We start from the raw sequence: 20,855 nt of genomic DNA, 5'->3' as shown, positions 1-20,855 counted from the left end.
CTAACGTTTCAGTGTTACAGTACTGCTATATGTCCTATGTGTTGTATTATGGAGGATCTTAATTGGTTACAGAGGTAGTTATAACTGGCTGTCAGACTTGATCTTTCTTTACAAACGGGATCCTCATCCCTTTATATAATAGTGAGGAGGAGAATTTACGTATGGGTCCAAACAGAAGGCCATGTTCATCCTAATATCTAACCCAAGCCATCATTACGGATGACCGTTCCCGACCACTTGCTTGATCGGCCTGCTGATAATGTCCCATCCATCGTGCGACACCACGTCAACCTACAAAAGTCCCATTCCGTAGCATTTAATGCTACGAGACAGAACAAAGCCCCTTTGCATCGTCCATGACTTCGTCCACTGGAGTTGGCACCTGAGGAAGAAAAACACTTGAGTTGATGTCAATAAATACGATTAGACAGATTGTGTCAGATCCGGCCCTACGATCAGTGAGGTCGGTCACGTGTTTATGTGATGGTACAAGGAGACTGGTCGCGTACACCTCATACTGGTCGTGGGAACCAAACCCTGATCGTGCGACCAACTAATTTTAGGAAATATACGCCTCTGACCATTATATCCCTCGCGGGGCCCGTTTGCTAGGGTACCTCTTTACTCAATACACCAACAGTAGCCCCTGAGCTTCCTCGTGACCGTGGCCCGTCCTGCTCATACCACTTGGGCCCCAGGAGGACGTAGTCCGCCTATAGAGTGGTCATTGACGCCGTTAGTCCTCAGAGTGCAACTCTGAACTTCGCATCACGTGAGGAGCTTTAAATGTCCCGAGAGGGAAAAAAGAGGGTATGAGAGAAAGAGAGACATTGATTGCCGCTGGACCTGAAGGACTCCTGGTTTCTTCTGTGCACCCTCTTGGGTTTCGGGCGGTTTTGAAGGCCACACTTGGTGGGGTGTCGCTGTGGTTTATAAAGGAGGAGTGCTTGATGGCCTGTCAAGCCACCCCCTCGCCTTCCTTCTCACCCTTAAGCTTTTAGTGCCTAGAATCTATTCGCCTCCATCACGTCATGCATTTTGCCCCGTAGTGTCTGCAGACCCGGAAGCCATGGCGTATTTCCCTCCCTCATCGCCGGAGAGGTCGATGACCTTGGACAGCTCGATGGGGGTAGAGTCGGCTGTGACTCCAGATCCGCTCACCGTGGTGCTGTCACATCCCAAATTCTTAATCACGCATTTAAGCAAATCATGCTTCTTAAGCATTGTGCTTAATTATGCATAATGGTAATTTGGAGTGCTAATGCACTTCATTAAAAATCATTTGGATAAGAGAAAGAAAATTAGGGGAGAAAATAATTAAAGTTGCATTGGAAATACCCATATTCTCTAACATGTGGGCCCACCATCCCACCCACTCCCTCTCTCAAGTGGACAGCACCCCACTTGCCCTCTCTCTCTCTCTCTCCTCCCTCACTCCACACGTCCCCCCCCCAAGCTGCAGCAGCAGCTCCCCTCCCCCTCTCCCTCTCCCACTTAAGCTCAAGCTCACTCTCTCTTTTCTCCCAAAATGCGAGCTCAAGTGGAGGATTCAAGGTATGCATGTGGTACCATTACATTCTCTATCTCATGAGCTACTCATCTATCCAATCCATTTTCGTTTTTGTGGTAGAATCGAGTAGTTCTTGAAGCTCTTGGCGTTCTTGAGCTTTTTGGAGCAAAAATGGAGTTTTGATCAAAAATGAGCTATAGAGTCGTGTTGGTAGTTGATGAGCAAGTTCTAGTATTTACATTCCTTGTAGCCTTGAGATGCTGTCAATGTCTAGGTATGAGTTCGACTTATATGCTTAGCCATGCTTAGGTCATTCGGTAGAAGTCGAACGACGGCGCACCCCGTTGTTCGCGAGCATAGGGCCTTCTTATGATTACATACACTTGTTGAAGTTGAGATGGCTGTATGAGTAGTGAGTACAAGACGGGGTGTGGGCGGTGCTAGAATGGTGTTTTGTCCTGCCCGGATGTGGAGTTCCCCTGGGTAGGTTGGCATAGAAAAACGGACACCGTAGACCGCTTTGCGCTGGTTAAGCACCGATCGTCGGTGTTGTTGGCTTTAGCACTTACCTTACTCACCACATGCCGATCTAATGGTAAGGCGAGCTGAATACCTTCGCAGTTGTGGCTTTTTGGGCTTGGGCATCAACGGTGTGAGCGAGCGAGCTTGTAGCAGTACTAGTTTGCTCTGGGAGTAGTTCTAGTACCACCGCACCGAGCGATGCATAATCCAAACGGTTGTGGCTGATTGGGAAAGGTTGTCACGAGTACCCCCTTGTGTGCACTTGGGCCAGTGGCACAAGCCGAATAGTCCTCATGTCATGTGAGTCCAGGAGTATGCCCCTGCAGTGTGTATAAACGGTTTGAACTACCGCGCTCTCGGTCATGAGCATGCTTCTGTCCATCTGTATCGGTCGTAGAGTTTCGAGTATGGTTTGTGGTTCTGTATGTGGGAGATGGTGATCTTGGTTCTTGTTACTTATTGATGTACATGTTGTTTACAGTTAATTCTGTTCAGTTGTTAGTTGCAGGGTAGTTTTCATATGTTTTGGTACGGTTTCAGTCGCTCACACATATGTCTAGGATACTTAGTGCTTATATTTTACTTAACCTGTGGTTCATCCTTGCTAATGATCAAAGCATAATCCTTGGAGTCGAGCTATGTATATGTGCTCTATGTGGTTTAAGTCTTGCGAGTACCTTCGTACTCATGCCTACGCTTTCAGGTACTCCTGTTGCTGGAGAAGATGCTATTTTTGGCTACTTCGTGTTTGCCGATCAGGGTGGCAGGCAAGAGTAGTGCATCCTACTCTGAAGGTGGTGTATTGGGACGGTGTCTAAAGGCATGTGGCGTCGTTCTCTTTTGTTGTTACTAAGTCTAACTTTCCGCTGCGTAGTTCTTTTGTGGTTAGGAGTTGAGGGATTTTGTCTCCTCCTAGCTCGCTTTTATTGTAAATTGTTGAAATCGGTTGCATGCTTATACTTGTAACATAAATATTTATTACTCGCTCTTTATTAAGCTATGTTGTGATGTACATGTTGGAAGGCATGTGTTCCGATCCTTGGGCACAAAACACATGCCGAAACTACCAGGAAGATATTCTGGTTAATCATCGAGGTGATGATTATGAATAATGATCCTCCTAGTGATTAATTAGAATATTATTTGAATGGTTCCCCACAGGTGCCTTCGGAGACAGCAGTTGCCGCGGGTACGCTTACGAGGTTGAAGCCGGCGACCATCGAGCTCATGCCCTTCCAAAGAAGGCTGCCCCCTCCGGTCCTTCTCGATCTCCTGCCCGAGTGGATCCCTCGACCAAGGTCATCGATATCTCCGACGATGAGGAGATGGTTGATTGGGACCTTCTAGAGAAGGAGATAGAAGAAGAGGAAGAGTCGAAGATGAAGCGGAAGGGAGGTTTACAGGGTGCGCCGGTGCTGGTCAATAGCCTCAACAGGGTCTTTGCGTTGGCCACCTTCCCTGGACCTTCTGTCGGTCGTCGTCCGATCCCCGGAGAGGTGCGTTACCGCTCCAAGGAGGAGTACAAGAGGTTCCTTGACTCCTTCAAGAGCAAATAGAGGTGAGAGTTCGATGGACTCTTACTGTCAACCTTGAGCCAAGGAGGATATGGTAGGATGTAATAGGATAATTAGTCCGATTGGATGCAACTAGTTCGCTTGTAACCTAACCTTTCCATGAATGAAAAAAGCATGGGGGTTGAATGCTTGTTCTTGTTCTATCCGCCCGCTAGTTAGGTTCTTAGTGTGCGGAATAAGACACGGCTCAGCAAGTCCGTCGAGGGCGAGTAGCGCTCGACCCTAGCAAGGACTTGTGGCCAGGTGGTCGTTGTCTCCGGCCTCCTGTTCGTTTGGCATCTTGCTCACTAAGTTCTATAGTGGTCGTCGAGCATGGTCGCGTGTTGTGGCCGAAGAATCAATATGTCGGTAGCACGTGGCTTGGTTGTGAAGTCCTGCAAAACAGAGAGTCTAGGTTTTCATTTTGAATTTAAGAACTTACAAATTGTATTTCACGCTCGTCGAGAAGGTCCTACAAAATAGGAAGACAAGCCTGTCTTCGAGTGACCCTACACAAAAAAAACATGCACAACAAGACGATGTTTCAGGAGTTGTGTAATTCATGGCCATCCTCCATGGCTAGCTTGACCGCACTAGGTCGGGTGATGGAGACCACTTTGTATGATCTCTCCCACTTGGGGGAGAGTTTATTCCGATAGGCCTTATTCTTGATTTGCCTAGGACGAAATCACCTACGACCATTGTTTGCTTTCGCACCTTTTGGTCGTGATATCGTCTGAGGCTCTGCTTATAACAGGCAGCTCGAATTAGAGCGCGATCACGGAACTCTACGATCAGGTTTATGTCATCCTCCCGTCGTGCCACCTGGTCGTTATTTGAGTAATTGTTGACTCGAGGCGACTGAAGGGCAATTTCAGAGGGGAGCATTGCTTTGACATCAAAAACTAGGAAGAAAGGGGTTTCGGCTGTGACCCAGCTAGGGGTCATTCACAACGACCATAGTATTATGGGGAGTTCATCCATCCAACGTCTCAAATAGCTTTTAAGCCAGTCGAAGACCCGAGTTTTGATCTCTTGCGGTATCATCTCATTCACCCTTTCAATTTGTCTATTGCTTTGGGGGTGAGCCACAGACGCATAGCAAACCTTAGTCCCGATCTCTTCGCAATAGTATCTAAAAGCACTATTGATGAACTGAGTTCCGTTATTCATGATTATGTGGTTCAGACTGCCAAACCACACTACTAGCCCTTGTATGAACTTAATCGCAGCTGTGGCAGTGATCTTCTTGATGGGCTCAGCCTCGATCCACTTAGTGAATTTGTCGATTGGCACGAACAGGAACTCAAAACCACCTGGGCTTTAGAGAATGGTCCCATGATATCGAGCCTCTAGACAGCGAAAGGCCAAAAGAGTGGTATGGTTTGCAGTGCCTGGGCTGGTAGATTGGTATTTCGGTCGTGGTACTGACACGACTCGCATCGTTTCACCAACTCGTAGGCATTTTGGAGGGTAGTAGGCCAATAGAATCCTTGTTGGAACACTTTTTTGACCAAGGTGCGGTATGAAGCGTGGCTACCATATATGCCTCTGTGAATATTAGAGGACACTGTGCTCCCCTCTTCCTAAGTGATGCATTTTAGTAAAAGATTGTTGCTTCCTCGACAGTAGTGGCGTCCCTCTACCAAGGAGTATCCGCGGGCTTGCTGCGAGACCTTTTCTGCTGACACAACATCGTTAGGGACTGCTCGATTTTGAAGGTAGTCTAAGATTTGAATTGAGCAGGGCGACCATATGATGGTCGCCCGAGGTCAACGGTACCAAAGGAGGTGGTGCCTCCAAAAGTGTTACCTCAGGTCCTCCGTTTCCGAGCAGAGCATCCCCTTCACCTTGGCCCGAGACCACAGTGGATGGTCATGAGAGTCTTTCTTCAAAGACTCTGACCGGGACAGGTTCACGAGAAGAAGCTAGATGGGCCAGCTCACCGGCTAGGAAGTTATCCTTACGAGGGACGTGCTTGACCTTAAAGCCGACGAAGCGTCGCTCTAGTCTTCTCACTTCGGTGAGGTATGCCACAATTGTCAGGTCAGAGCACTGAAACTTCTTTTGCACCTGGTTCACAACTAGTAGCGAGTCTCCTATCGCCAATAGTCGTTTAATTCCAAGTATGGAAGCTGCTCGCATTCCAGATAAGAGGCCCTCATATTCAGTTGTGTTATTAGTGGTTTGAAAATATAATTGAACTACGTACCTAAGGATATCGCTGATAGGTGAGGTTAGAACCACTCCAGCCCCGGCTCCCTTTAGTGTGAACGATCCGTCAAAGTGCATGTGCCTCTGGTCGTTGTACCTACTTGGGCTCGAAGGATGACCATTCGGCTACGAACTCAGCCAACGTCTGGGACTTGATAGACGTTCGAGGGATGAACTAGAGATGGAATCCCCCGAGCTTTACTGCCCACTTTGCTATTCTTCCTGTCACATCTCTATTATGGAGAATTTTCCTAATTAGGAACAAGAAAATCACCTTGATTCTGTGAGCCTGAAAGTAGTGTCTGAGCTTGCGAGAGGCCATTAGGATGGTGTATAATAGTTTTTAGTATGCGGGTACCGAGCCTTCACGTAATGCAGGACCTCACTGACGTAATACACTGGTCGCTGGAGACATTCCCGCTCGACGACCAGGACCGCGCTCGCAACCTATGGTGTTAAGGCAACATAGAGAAAAAGCTCCTCATCAGGTCAAGGCACGGTCAGTATGGGAGAGGATGAGAGGTACCTTTTGAGCTCTTGGAATGCCGCCTCTGCCTTTGTCGTCCACTGGAAGTGGTCATTTTTCTTCAGAAGTTTGAAGAGCGGCAATCCCTTCTCCCCTAGCCTTAAGATGAACCTGCTCAGAGCAGCAATGCATCCTGTTAGTTTTTGAACCTCCTTTAACCTGGTCGGGGATTTCATCTAATCGATGGCCCTGATCTTGTCAGGATTCACCTCTATCCCTCAATGAGACACGAGGAATCCAAGAAACTTCCCTGACGGAACCCCGAACTTACACTTCTCTGGGTTCAGCTTCATGCGGTACTTCTGGAGATTGTTGAACATTTCTTGAAGGTCTGCAACCAGGTCTGTCTTGGTCTTACTTTTGATGACCACATTGTCCATGTATGCCTCAACGTTTCTTCCGAACTATGGTCGGAGAATAAGTTGAATACACCGTTGGTAAGTGGCACCAGCGCTTTTCAAACCAAAATGCATTTTACATAGCAAAATACCCCAAAGGGTGTAATAAAAGTTGTCTTTTCTCATCTTCCCTAAATATACTAATCTGATGGTACCCCGGTCGAGCATCTAAGAAACATAACAAATAGTTGCTGGCCGATTTGAGGAAGAGGAAAAAGGTCCTTTGTGCACGTCTTGTTAAGGTCGGTGAAGTCAACACACATTCTTCACTTGCCATTGTGCTTCCAGACCATGACTGGGTTAGCCAGCCATTCTGGATACTGCACCTCCCGAATGAAGCCTGTTTCTAAGAGCTTGTCGATCTCATGACAAAACGCTTCCTACTAGTCGGCTGCGAATCAACGCGCTTTTTGCTTTACTAGTTGTGTGTCTGGTCACACAGACAACTTATGCTCGATCGCATCCCTGGGGACTCCGAGGATATCAGACGGACTCTATAAAAAGACGTCTGTGTTCGCCTGGAGGAAGGTGGTGAGCACGAGTCCCTATTAAGGGTCTAGTGCGGCCCCTATCTGGACCGACTTAGTCGGGTCGATGTCGTCCAGGCTCACTGCCTTGAGCCGATTGTCTAGGCTAGCGACGACATGGACATTTATCGGTCGCCCGCTGGGTTTAGCGGTCACAGGTTGCGATCCAGGAGTCAGCTCGACCATGTCAAGGCTCCTCTTGTCGAAGTACAAGGTCGTTTTGGCGTTGCCAACAATGGTGATGACCCCTGCTGGCCCAGGGATTTTGATCACTTGGCATGCGTAGTGGGCAATGGCCATGAACTGGGCCATCACTGGTCGTCTGAGGATTGCATTATACGTGATCCCGAAGTCGGCCACATTGAACAAGACAATTTCAGTTCTGAAGTTGTCCGGCGAGCCGAAGGTAACGGACAGCTCGATTTTCCCTAGAGTCTTAGCCGAGGAGCCCGGGGTGATCCTGAAGAAGGGTGGAGATGGCCTCAACGAGCTCCTCGGAATCTATAGGGTATCCAATGCATCGGCAAAGAGGAGGTTGATCAAGCTCCCCCGTCGACGAGTAGTCAGCCTAGCCGGATGTTCTACACCGTGTGTTCAACCACGATGGGGTAGCAACCAGCACGTCTGACACACGCGGGGTGGTCTGCCTGGCTAAAAGTGAGTGGGGCCTTCGACCACTTCAGGCGTGGGCTCGGGTCCGATGCGGTCGCCCACACCCCCCGGACCACCGACTTGTATTCCCTATTAGAGGAATATATCATGGTGAATCTGAAGATGTGGTGGACCATGTGATCGGCCTGCTAGTATCCCAATGCCGACTGGTCAAGGGTAGCCCCGTCCTCATCGTCCTTACCATGCTTGTGGTTGCGCTCCCCGAGCTCCAGGTTGATGGTGCCTCGAATGACCTTGCACTTGGTCAGGTCGTGGGCATCTGTATGGTCAATCAAGCTGTAGCCCTGACCCTTTTTCTTATCTTTCTTCTCGAAGCGCTGGCATGTTAGGCCGATTTTCTCGATCGCCATGATCTCATGAGGTCCGACCTTGTGCTTGCTCTTCTTGTCCTTCTGGCTGGCCCCTTTGGAAGAGGCGGGCTGGTTGGAAGCAGGTCGTGGCCTGGCGTCGATCTGCCACTCTCGGGCCTCGGCGACCTGCATGTACTTGTCTGCAAGCTCGAAGAGCTTGGCTGTGGTTTGGATTACCCGGGTGGCCAGCTTCTTGACCATTTTCTGGTGTTTGACCCCCCCCCCCCCCCTGGCTTGAACGCTATGATCACAGACTCTCTCGTGATCCTTGGAATGGTGTTCTGGCGTTTGGTGAAACGTTGTATGAAGTCTCGCAGCGACTCTCCTTGTCGCTCCCGAACCTGATATAGGTCGTCCTCGACCCCTGGTCAGGCGTAGGTCCCCTGGAAGTTGATGACGAACTGGTCGCACATGTTCTCCCAGGAGTGAACCGACCCATGGGGGAGGTTCATCAGCTAGGACTGGGCGAAACTGGTCAAAGACGGTAGGGAAGTAGTTAGCCATGACCTTCCCAAGGCCTCACTGCAGCCTGCACTATGGTGGTGTAGATTTGCAAGAACTCCATCGGGTTGGTCGAGCCATCTTACTTCTCAGCTAGGACTGGCTGGAACTTGTCCGGCCAGCGCACCTCCCGTAACCGGATGGATAGGGCATTGCACCCTGTCCTGTAACGGGGAGCCACTCGTTGTTGAATGGTGGCACGCGCCCAGGGGGAGAGACGATGGTATCGGAGTCCCGACGATGGGGTGGAGCCATCCAATGCCTCGCTGCAAAGGGAAGGCGTGCGGTAGGTCTACTTGCCCCCTTCTTGCTCCCGCCTAGCCTAGTCCTCCTACTCTTTAGTGGCCACCTGGCTTTGGATCACGCCACGGAGGTCACGTTGGCGCAGAGAGTCGCGCAAGTCAGAAGGTTGGTTGTCCCAACGTGACAGTGGTCCACGAGTACCCCCTGTGGTTGAGGGAGCACGTGACTTATTCCACCGTGGGCCCTGCCTTGACCCTTGGAAATCGTGACCCTTATCGACCTTTGCGATAGGTGCGGTGCATGTTGAAGCGGTCTGGTGTCAGGCGGTCTTGGCCAGGAGGGCGAGATCACGCAGCCACAGGCGAGCCCCCTAGTATAAGTACCGGTGGGTGGATAAGGAGCACTCACAGGGTCTGTAGGTTATATGCCGGCGTCATGGTCTCGTAGTCGAGATGCTGGGCGTGGAGCAATGATAAGTCATGAGGGGGCAGCCCTCAACGTTTGGGTAGCGCGATGGCCTAGGCGATGATGCCACCGTAGACTGCACCCAGTGCAGTGGCTCCTCGAGACAGTGCTGGGTATGCGAGGGCTATCTCGAAGCACCTACCTATCGAGCGCCGTACTTGTTTCCCTCTGGGCATATAGCCAGGGGTTCTCCATTGGCACTTGGGACATGAGGGCCTCCAACGCCCCCTGCTACATGGTCCACCATGAAGACCTCGCGTTGGGTCTTAGAGCTCCCAGACTCCATATTAGTGTCCCATGCCTGGAGCACACCGGGTTCATCCGGGTGGTACCCCATGACAAATGCCTCACGACACTCGGGGTTCTCATAACAGAACTCAGCGGTTGCCGTGGATTCGACCATGGGTAACCTGATCAAGCTTTTCAAACTTGATGAAACAACGAAAATGCGCCTCCTACCTGGCGCGCCAAATGTCGAGGGTTAGTCCCTGACAGTGATTTCAGGGTATGCTGGACAACGAGTGCGTGAACGGCGTTTTAAGAATTGATGTGTGTACGTATAATTAACACAAGGACACAGGGACTTATACAGATTCTGGCCTCCCGAAGGATAATAGCCATACATCTTATGTGTTGTGTTATGGAGGATCTCAGTTGATTACAGAGGTACTTCTAGCTAGCTGTCAGACTTGATCTTTCTTTACAAACGGGGTCCTCATCCCTTTATATAGTAGGGAGGAGGAGAACTTATGTGTGGGTCCAAACAGAAGACCCCGCTCATCCTAATATCCAACCTAAGCCATCATTATGGAGAACCATCCCCGACCACTTGCTTGATTGACCTGCTGAAAATGTCTCATCCGTCGTGCGGCGCCACGTCGACCTGCAAAAGTCCCACTCTGTAGCATTTAATGCTACGAGATGGGACAAGGCTCCTCTGCGCCATCCATGACTTGGCCCACTAGAGTTGGCACCTGGGGAAGTAAAACACTTGAGTGAATGTCAATAAATGCAATTGGACAGGTTATGTCAAATCCAGCCCTGCGACCAGTGAAGCTGGTCGCGGGTTTATGTGATGGTGTAAGGAGACTGGTCACATACGCCTCGTACTAGTCGTGGGAACCATACCCTAGTCATGCGACTGACCAGTTTTAGGAAATATATGCCTCTGGCCATTATATCCCTCGTGGGGCACGTTTGCCAGGGTACCCCTTTACTCAATACACCAACAATGTCCCTCTGAATTCTTGATTGAGCTAATTTTGTTTTTCCTTCTCCTCTTAACCACACTTCTATGAAAGGAGGTGTTCTTGTCTCCTTGAGTGAACCCATTTCTTCTTGCAACATTGCATGTAGTACTCAAAGAATTTATTTTGAATGGAAGCACATTTATTGGTAAGGGTGTCCTCTATAGAATGATTATAAGAGTTAGGAGGAAGTGCCTGGAGATTAGCAATCTCATCCTCAAACTGCTTATTCTTTTTGGACTAATTTTGAAGGTGAAAGCCTAACTGTTTGGTTCTTTTATGAAAAGGAAGGTGAGCATGATTGTTCCAAATATTCTTACTTACCTATTGAAAATCTTTCTCATAAAGCCACCGATTCTCAAATTTGAAGCACTTTTTCCTGTGATTAGGATTAGCATGAGGAATAGAAAGAATAGGGGCATGATCTCCATACAGCAAAGGCCAATGATAAACATTAGTATTAGGAAAGACGTTGCACTAAGCATCATTTGCAAGGCACCTGTCGAGCCTTTGAAATGTGGCTTTCGAAGCAAATCTCCTATTAGTCCAAGTGTAAGCAGGACCATTGTAACCAAGGTCAATCATGCCATAGTTATTAATAATAAAATATAAGTAAGAGATGCAATTATAATTAGGAAGCTTCGAGCTTAACTTCTCATTAGCATTCAGAAGCTCATTTAAGTCACCCATACAAAATAAAGGGTTGTTATCAGTAGTAGAAAAAGTAGCCACATCAGACCAAATACTCCTGGTCCTCACATGATAGGGATCTCCATAAACATAAACCAATCTAAAAACTAAACCTTGATTAGCACTAACATTAGCTAGGGTATAGTTAGGACTAGACTTGACCATTGCTATGTCAACTTCTTCAGTCCACAAAAGCCACAAACCACCAGAGATTCCATCAGCAAGGACAATGTAACTATCATAAACCAAAAAGTTGAAGATTAGATCATTAACTGAGAATTTATTGGTTTTTTTTTTCTGATATAAAGATTACCTTAGCTTGTGTTGAAGTAATGAGCCTTTGCAAGTGGTGCAACCTAGAACTATGGAGGGAGCCACCCACCCATCTACAGTTCCAAGAAAGGAGATTCATGGCACCTGTGGCACCTTGAAGGCTGGCGCCAAAGCCCCATCATCACCATGTTGTTTAGAAACAGACACAGGAGTACCTCCATAAGCACGCAAAGTTGGATCACCATGACTTGCAGCATTGAATCCATCACCCCCAGCAAGAATACTGCCCAGGTAGGAATGGGTGAGGATTCCATCATCTTGAGCTTGACCGCCATGAATAATAGGCTGTTGAAGTAGCTTGCTGCCCAAGCTATTGTCAGCTTCTCTATCCCACCTACCAGACTGACCTCCATTGCGTCTTCTTGGTTTCTGGTTGGGTTACGATTGGGCTGTTTAAGAAAAAGGCAGAGGAGGAGACTTAGGTGGGTGAATAATGGGGGGACTAGTATGTTTCTTAGAGATAGGCTGAGGTAGGGGAGAGCCTTGTCTCTTGAATGAATGGGAGGAGTTAGGATTTTTCCTTATAATGTTAAGAGATTATCTGATTTTTTTATATGGCTTACTCCATTGTGCAACGTGGAGTGTCTCTTGATTTGTGAAGAAAGCATTAGAGTTACCAAGGGAAAATGTAATCTGCAATTGATCAAATATGTTGGATGAGGAGCTTAGAAATTCCTGCACAGGGTTGTGAATAGTCATCTCAGGAAAGGGAAGAGCAAGGATATCCTGACTGGATTGGTTTTCTGCACTTTTAATTTGAATATTGTCACCTTGCAGGTTGAAAGAGGGAGCCACTTGGAAGACAAAAGGGTTTGCTTGATGCTGCCACTGTTGATTCTGATGGAAGGGATTCTGATATTGCCATTGAGTTTTCTAGGCCTGGCAATGCTGGCTCTGGTAGTTGGAAACGCAAACAGTTGGGGTCATTCCTGAGCCTGAGTCTGGCTGCAATTGCATACTCTGATCCATCTGATAATTCCCCTGACTAGAGCCAAATATTCCTTCTCGCGCCTCTGCTTCCCACCTACATTCACCGACCCCTTCTAGAGCCTGCCTAAGACTTTCCAACTCTCTCATCTTTGTTGCATTGAAAGGTACCATCTGCAAACTAGTGGGTTGCATTGACTGCCAATTAAGAGTTTTGCAAGCTGAACTTGTTGGAGGAACTGCTGCACTGTCCGATGAGCTGGATGAACTTGCAATGTTCTGAAAATAATCTCTAAAAGTTTGAATGTAAAAATTCTGCGATTTGCTCATATGTTCCTCTCTAGCCTCAATAGAGATTTCCATTTCTTGAGTTCTCCATTTTCCATAAACATCTTGAGGGACTTTAGCAGCTTCACTAGGACTTAATTTTTAGATGATTTGTTGCCTTTGGATGCAAGTAGAAACAGTATGAAACAAGCAACAACAAAATTTGCAGATCTTGGCAAGCTTCTAATAATGAACATAAACCTTGATTTTCTTCGTTTGAGAGATGCTGATGGTGACACTATCTAGGAGCGGTTTGTTCACATCTAAGGAAACTCTAGCAAGAACAAAATCCTAAGGCTTGAACATAATGCTCTCTGTTAACGCAGTTGATTCATCCTTAAATCCAATTTTCTCAATGATCTTGTTGACTAAGTTCATGGATCGAAGAGTTTTTGGGATACCGTAGAGATGGACAGTCACTGGAAGGTACCTAAAAGTGAAGGATTCCATTGGCCTACCCCCTTGTGGATCAATCCACTTGACAAGCATGGTTTCCCTTTCTGCAATCCAAGGCTGACGTTGCCAAATCCACCTGAGATCATCTTCCTCACTGAAATGAACAATGAACAAATTGGGGAAAATTTGAGTGGCTCTGTAAAATATACAGCCCCAAGTCGATCTCATCACATTAGGAGCGAGATGTTTCTCGATGGAGGTCCAATTTTGAAGAGTAGATTGAAAGGGGTGGATAACTGATCTTGACTCTGTTCCTCAAGATCATTTTGATTTCTTCTTTTTGCGAGATATTTAGGCTTTGGAAATCAAAGTCTATGGTAACTGTAGGATTAGTTATAGAGGATTGGTGAGGAGTTGATTCTGGATCCATGTTAGAGGGAGGGCACATACAGAGAAAGTGGATGGAGGGATCAGGATTTGGATTGGTTTGGGCAAGATCAGGAGAGAGGGGAAAATAGAACGTCATCACGCCAACACCTACTTAGAGAAGCTCCTCATGAACTTGGTGGAGATTCGATTGGTGAAGAAAGAGCTACAAGAGAGGGCTACAGTGGAGAGGAGAGTGTTCGAGAGTCCTCTCGGCTTTGTTGGTACCTTTTTGAGTGGCGGGATTGATAATAAGGTAGAATCGGTAACGCAAACATAATGGGATTCCATTATATGGAATTTAGAGTGGAATGGGCAAATCACTTGATTTGTTTGGTTCTATTAGAGAAAGGGATCGAGTGTCATTACGATGTTTGGTTAGCAAATGGGAGCTCAAACCGATGAAAAGCAAGAACTCAATTGGCGATGATCTTCCTCACGGGGCCGACCTCGTCGGGATAGAGCTCCGCACTGGGGAAGCAGGGGCTTGCGGAGTCCATGAATTCATGCACCACCACCTACGTGTGCTCGTCGGTCGTTGCCGCCTACTCACTGGACCACGTCGCCGCGTGCTCACCGGATCGATCTTCGTCACGTGCTCATTGAATCAATTGCCATGGCATGCTCGCCAGGAGGGGAGGACATGACAGATGCCAAGAAGCAGGGGAGGCGTGGGGTTGTGGTGGGGAAGAGAGAAAGCAATGGAGATGTATGGCCGCCAACGCAATCAAGTGGTTGGAGACAACGATGGGGCTGCGATGTAGCACTTTCTCATTACGGAGGGGTGGGAGGGGTATCGAGTTTGTACATGTCGATATCTGATTACACAGAATACAATTATGACGAGTGTTGAAACAAACAAAAATTAACATAATATGTTAACCCTGTAATCTGTTTACATTATAAATACCCCAAACAAACACTACCTAAAGTGGAAGTGTGGCTTGCATTGAGAGGATGGAGACCTCTATGACTTTTTGTCGAGGCTACCCTGCTTTCCTTGAACGTGTCCTTACCACACCTCTGACACTGAGTGAGTGCTCTCTCTTCTTCCTCTTTCTCATCATTTTCTTTTCTTCCTTTTCCACTTTCATACCCAAAAAATAGGAGGGAGTGTAGGGGCTCTCAGGTGCGCTGAGAGTGGGGGCTTGAGCCCCCTCCCCCTATAGTAGATACGTCCTTGATATCAATAGACACTAGAAGTAATAGTTTGAATTAGGATACCCTAGTGATGATATAGCTGCTAGATGCTAACATTGGTCAACTTTTGTGAGCAAACGAACATTACTAGTGTCTTTGGATGGGTGAATATGTCTTGTAATCTCGACATGTGCACTTGGAATTCATCTAAGCTAAGGCAATATTTGTTTAGTGAGTAGACTAGACGGAGATAATAATAAGAGTAGGAGAGTTCAGTATAAGTTCCATATGAAGAGGTCATGAGTATAATGGATGTACTATGGCATCTCACACATAGGTTAAGCAATGAATAATATGTGACAGTCATAAACAAGCTAATTTGACCACTAATTTGTAATATTATGAAAGTACTATTCAAAACAAATCTAGTTACGATATTTTTAAAAATTCAATCAAAATATTTGAAGAGACATTGATAATCAAAACGGCACTCTTTTGTAATAGGAGAGTAGATTGGATGCAAAATCTGTTACTACCTCCAGTTCTATTTACTGTCATTTAGGACATGGACACGTGTTCCTACATGATGTTGCCATTTTCTTTCCAAATAACGTTTAAAAGTTGGATTGGAGTATATAATTAATAATTAAGCTATAAAAATGTGTCACCCATATCACAAAACAGTGGCAGAGGAGGTTGTCGCACTAATCAGTTATATAATTATGCTAGGATCTCAAATATATACAATAATATCCAGCAGCATTATAAACTCATCTGATTTATAACTGCTACCGTCAGCTATTCCATGACAATTCCCAGATTCATATGAAATCCACTAAATTAGCGAACAGAACGATTATACATAATTATTATACTCTCTATTCATCAAGATCCAATGGCAACCCTGCTACTCTTGAACATCTTCAAGAAATTCCCAGCCATCCTCCTTGGAAACCTGACGCATGCAAATGCCTTTATCAGTACTGTCGTTGCCATCTGACACTTCAACGATTCTCTCGTTGCCATCCAGATCTTTAGCCACTGGACTTGCAGCTTCAGCAACTGTGTGCTTATCTGTAGACTCAACTGCTTCAATAGCCCTATCCGAGGAACTCCCGCTCTTGTGAAGCGATGAATGCAATGAAGAGGAGAGGCTCGACATTGTTGAACGTTGCAACTTGCTCAACGATAGGCGATCATCCACCACTCGCTTGAGCAGCGAGACATCCTCAAAGATCACAGCCATCTCACCTCTGCATGAGGACAAGGATATGAATTACAGGATTGTAAAATTTGAGCTCACAAACACTATACCTAATTTACTATCCTCACTATAAATCATTTTGAGCTGGCAGGCTGACTGTACATTACTGCAGAGTGCAGACAAAACACGACTAGAAAAATTGTCGACATTACAGTAAAATAATTAAAAAATGTTACGCAAGAATTATCTCACTCAATGTTTCAATTCCTGTTTAGCTGGACAAATATTATAAAAGACATTCTTCTGAATGTGTAAGAATGATATGTTAGTGAGCGTTTTTGAAAGATGAAGATAAAATAGTTCAAAGTTCAAACGGAACTAGTTATTACTAAATTAAATAGCTTACTGAGATGAAATGATAACTTACTGCAGCGTATCAACAATTTGACCCCGCTCAACCAAAAATTGCTTCAACTGTCCGTCAAACAATATAAACATAACATCAGTAAATAATTTAGCTTAGTTCATAATGTCATTTGTTGTTAAACATAATTATTGCTTTTATCAATGCCAAAAGACAAAATGTGCCTGAACTCCTCAGGACTAAATTATCCGTTCAGCATTTTTACTGGATAGAGCAAATATCAATATCAATTGTACACAGGTGCAGCATGTTTCACAAAACAAGGAAATAACACAGATAAAATGGTCAAAACCCAGACTATGAAGGAAGGACATTAAACCTTCAAGTTCTCCTCTGCTTCTTTCTGCAATTTTCTTGATTCTTCAACAATAGAATTCATCATCTTTTCTTGTTCATCAAGTAGTGCCTGAGCGGCGGTCTCTTTTTCAACCTTTTCCTTCTCAGCTGCTCCAATTTCTTGTTGTGCAGCAGCCAATCTTTCATCAAGAGTTTGGCGTATCTATAAATATTAAATTTAAAGATCACATGAGCTTCATTCAACTTCTATATAATTTAATGCAATTATAGGTCCAACATAACCAACAAATAATGTTCGATTTTTAGCACCTATGATTTTGTCATGAAATTTAATCGAGTCAGAATTAAAGAACAAAAAAAATCAAATATAGCCGAAGAATAAGGAAATTTAGAGCTGAAGGGACCATAAATTCCATGTTTTGGAACGAAGCTCAACCAGAGTAGAAAACTTCCAAATGTCTTCAAACATTAAAGAATAAACATCATGCTAACTGTAACCAATGAGGTGGCATTCCTTCAACATTGTACTTTATAAAAAAATTAAAATAACGCTAGAATTAAAGAAACAATGTACCTCTTCAATTACCACCAGGTATCTATTCCTCTCATCTAACAGCCTCTGAAGTCGAGATTGAAGCTCACGTGCCTCTGTGGTTAAAATATATTTCTCGCCTAAAACTTCACCAGCATGCTGCGAATAGAAAAATTGTCAGATATCCATTAGGTTTGACTCTTGAGTCTAGACAAATCAATAAGTATTATGAAATATTAGGTCAAAGGAAAAAGGAAAAAAACCATATCATTTGCTTCCTTTGCATGAGTCAACATTTCTTTGAGCTCCTCAACTTTTGTCAGAATGCCTGTCCCCGCAACAGATGACTCATGCTTGGCTACTTTAGCCTTTTCTTCAAGAAGCTCTACATCCTCTATCATTTTCGTAACCAACTCTAGAGAAGGTAACAGATCATTCTGCATTATGTCATAGCACAAGAATAAGTCGCTAATATCAACAATAATCTATAATTCAACCATTAAATACAATAGTACATTTTAACCCTACTTTTAACAAAATCAGTATTTATAGTTTAAACCAACAAGCAATGTTTTAAATTTGAGCATTTATCAGAAAGTGAAATAAGAAATATGGCTCATGGCTGATTCAGCTTCTTGCACAGAAGTTTTCAGGAACTCATGCTCATATACAATAAAGAAACAGATCCTTAGCAAACTAAAACAATGACCAATCTTCACAAAGGTAATATTCTGAAAAATAGATGGCAGCAGTTTAAAGTATGGGATTAGGTATGGTTCAGAATACTGCTAGAAATGAGTTAGCCCAGACGGCTCTAAATGGCTCCCAGTCAGCAATCTATTCAACCAACTTACATGGTGGTCTTTTACCCTTTAGTGGACTGGAAGGGTTTCCTTTTCAGAAATCTGCTGTCATGCTAAAGACACAACAACCTAGCAAGTAGGCTACATAGACATCCCTGGGATTCGCCAATACACAAAGGATGCACTAACCACAGCCCAAAATGATTGAACTCTGCTACGGTGACATGTAAGTGAATATACAACAGAAAAGATAATACCGACAAATTTTCAAAAACATCAGTGCAGAACAAGTTTAAATATAGTACCTTATTGCTTCTGGCATCAACAATAGAATCCTCAAGTGATTGAATACTATCAGAATGGCTTGAATGAGTTGAAGCCGTAGAAGAAAAGTGATTCAAATTAAGATCAGGAAGCATATCTGTTTTAGAAGACAAGAGTATGTCACCATTCTCAATTACATCCCCTGATGGCTGCTTGTCATAACCAGTGCCAGAGTTGTTGGTATTCTTCTGTTCTACAACTCCAGAAGCCCCAATAGAAGATACTTCTGTATCTGGACAAGGAACATCCACAACGGAGGCAAAAGCACCTTTTTCAGCACTCAGAATTCCAGAAGATACTTCATTGTTGGAAGCAACAGCCCAAAGGTTGGAGAAGAAGGAATCAAAACCATCATTTATGTCCGAATAACCACTAAAGAAATTCAATGAATTGTTCTGGGGAATGCAATCCTTAACTGAAATTATATTATTAGAATCTTGTTCATGGAGTTGTGTAGCTTTAATACTTATGCTGTCACCACCCTTTTCCCCAATCCGTGATTGAGAAAAACATTCACTTGATATATATCCACCATATCCAACTTCATTATCCGAGTTAGCCAACTTTCTCTCGGAACTGGGATTTGAATATCTCACATCAAGGTCAGGAATCAAGTCATGCTGATTACCATTTGGGATAGGATGGGAAGGTAAATTTAGTTCTTCATTCATCCCTTGTATCGATGTAAGTCTTCCCACATATAGTTCGCTGTCTACAATTTCTTGTGTACCAGTTTTAACTTCCACAGATGATGTGTGTTGTGCAGAATGAACACTTCCATCAACCTCATCAACACGCATATCATGTCCTGATGTATGGAAACAGCCAACTCATTAGTGCAACTTCAAAAAATTGGAAAGGTAATATATGGCAACAATATCCAAGAGAAAATATACTTGATTCAATGAAGAACAGCATCACTGAACTAGTTAAAACGCCACTGGTAAGTGAGCCAAATGACATAATTGCGTGTATTTGTTTTGGGAACTTCTTAGCCTTATCATAAAACTCATAAGAACCAAAAAGGAAAAAAAAAAGGACGGGGGTACTATCTGTGCACAAGACTATGCAAACTATCAGCAATACATCTTCATCACATCTATTTTACAATATATGTAAAAAAAAATCAGCCCAAGGAAATACCTTTAACACTAAGTACAAATTGACTAAAACTTGAGTCTTTATACTCACCGGAAGATGATGAACTTCCCACTTCACGTGTGCTGTGATTAGCAAATAAATTCGTGGCAGAATCATCCATAGGTGGCACGACCTCATGATAAGTGGACGATACTCCCGCCGAACCAATCATAGACGGCATGACTTCATCAAGGACAGCAATCACCGCAGAATCAACATCTTTACAATGCTCGATGGCAATGGCCTTAAGTATCCGTTGGTCCACCTGCAGACAAGAGAGACGTAACCAATCTGCCTCTCAGAAGACAGCCATGGACGACACAAGCCCTGCAATGCTGATTACCGATGCTCGTGACAGGCAGCGCCCCTAAAAACGAATTAATACTCGCACAAACGTAAATAGTGTCTTCATTTTTAAGATAGCTAAAACACCATGTCCGCCAGCTTCCTCAAATGGAACACCGTCCGGAAAACAAACATGCAAGAAAGTAAATCAAGTTTCTGTCCAACAAAAGCCGATGAACCTCACCACTAAACCTGTTCTGTCATACATAAGCTTACGGGGAAACCTCAAAGCGGAAATTGACCAGACACCAGAACCCGATTTTATTGCTCATCGTCACGGATTCTCAGAGTGTTATTGCATCCCCACCCATGCGCGCGGTGAAATACCTCGACTCTTGAAATCTAAAATCGCATCTATCCTCACCGCAACTAGCAACTCAAACCCCTACTGGAATTCCATGTGCCAAGAACCCTACCCTCTGCTACAATCGTCTCAATAAACGTTCACTACAAAATCCTTCTTTTCCCTCCTCCCACAAACGAAATCTCAAGAGCTGTACGCGAGACACGAACAAGAGCCGATCGTACCTGAGGGAAGAGTTCTCGGAGGGAGCGAAAGACCTCCTTGTGATCGCCCATCTCGGAACCCCAGATGCCAAGGATCGACACAGGACCCCCGGGACCGAGCTCCCCCACGGCTGGCTCCGGCGGCGAGGAGGGAAAAGATTAGGGTTTCCCTCTGATCGCGCAAGGGGGAGAGTTGAAGCAGGAAGGCGAGGAGGCGCCCGACACTGCGGGCGGAGGACGGCTTAAGGCCATCCGTTCCCCTTTTCCGTTTAGGCCCTCGGATAATTGTTTCTGAGAATATTTTTGCTTGCA

General features: G+C 45.3%; 2 protein-coding genes across 2 annotated transcripts; both read right to left on the bottom strand.

The window, feature by feature from the left end:
• Positions 1–1,029: 1,029 nt before the first annotated feature.
• LOC133928086 (uncharacterized) lies at positions 1,030–6,705 on the bottom strand. The gene is made up of 3 exons (XM_062374364.1): positions 6,554–6,705; positions 6,326–6,436; positions 1,030–1,168 (listed from the first exon to the last, which is right to left on the bottom strand). The coding sequence occupies exons 1-3, from the start codon at positions 6,703–6,705 to the stop codon at positions 1,030–1,032; spliced, it is 402 nt and encodes a 133-aa protein (XP_062230348.1).
• Positions 6,706–15,663: 8,958 nt separating this feature from the next.
• Positions 15,664–20,798, bottom strand: LOC133928873 (uncharacterized). The gene is made up of 8 exons (XM_062375376.1): positions 20,565–20,798; positions 19,743–19,956; positions 18,533–19,359; positions 17,688–17,861; positions 17,467–17,583; positions 16,915–17,094; positions 16,599–16,645; positions 15,664–16,220 (listed from the first exon to the last, which is right to left on the bottom strand). The coding sequence occupies exons 1-8, from the start codon at positions 20,613–20,615 to the stop codon at positions 15,875–15,877; spliced, it is 1,956 nt and encodes a 651-aa protein (XP_062231360.1). The 5' UTR covers positions 20,616–20,798; the 3' UTR covers positions 15,664–15,874.
• Positions 20,799–20,855: the final 57 nt, after the last annotated feature.

The sequence above is a fragment of the Phragmites australis genome, chromosome 9, assembly GCF_958298935.1.
Source record: "Phragmites australis chromosome 9, lpPhrAust1.1, whole genome shotgun sequence".
Lineage (NCBI taxonomy): Eukaryota > Viridiplantae > Streptophyta > Magnoliopsida > Poales > Poaceae > Phragmites > Phragmites australis.
This window is presented reverse-complemented; position numbering and strand designations above follow the sequence as displayed.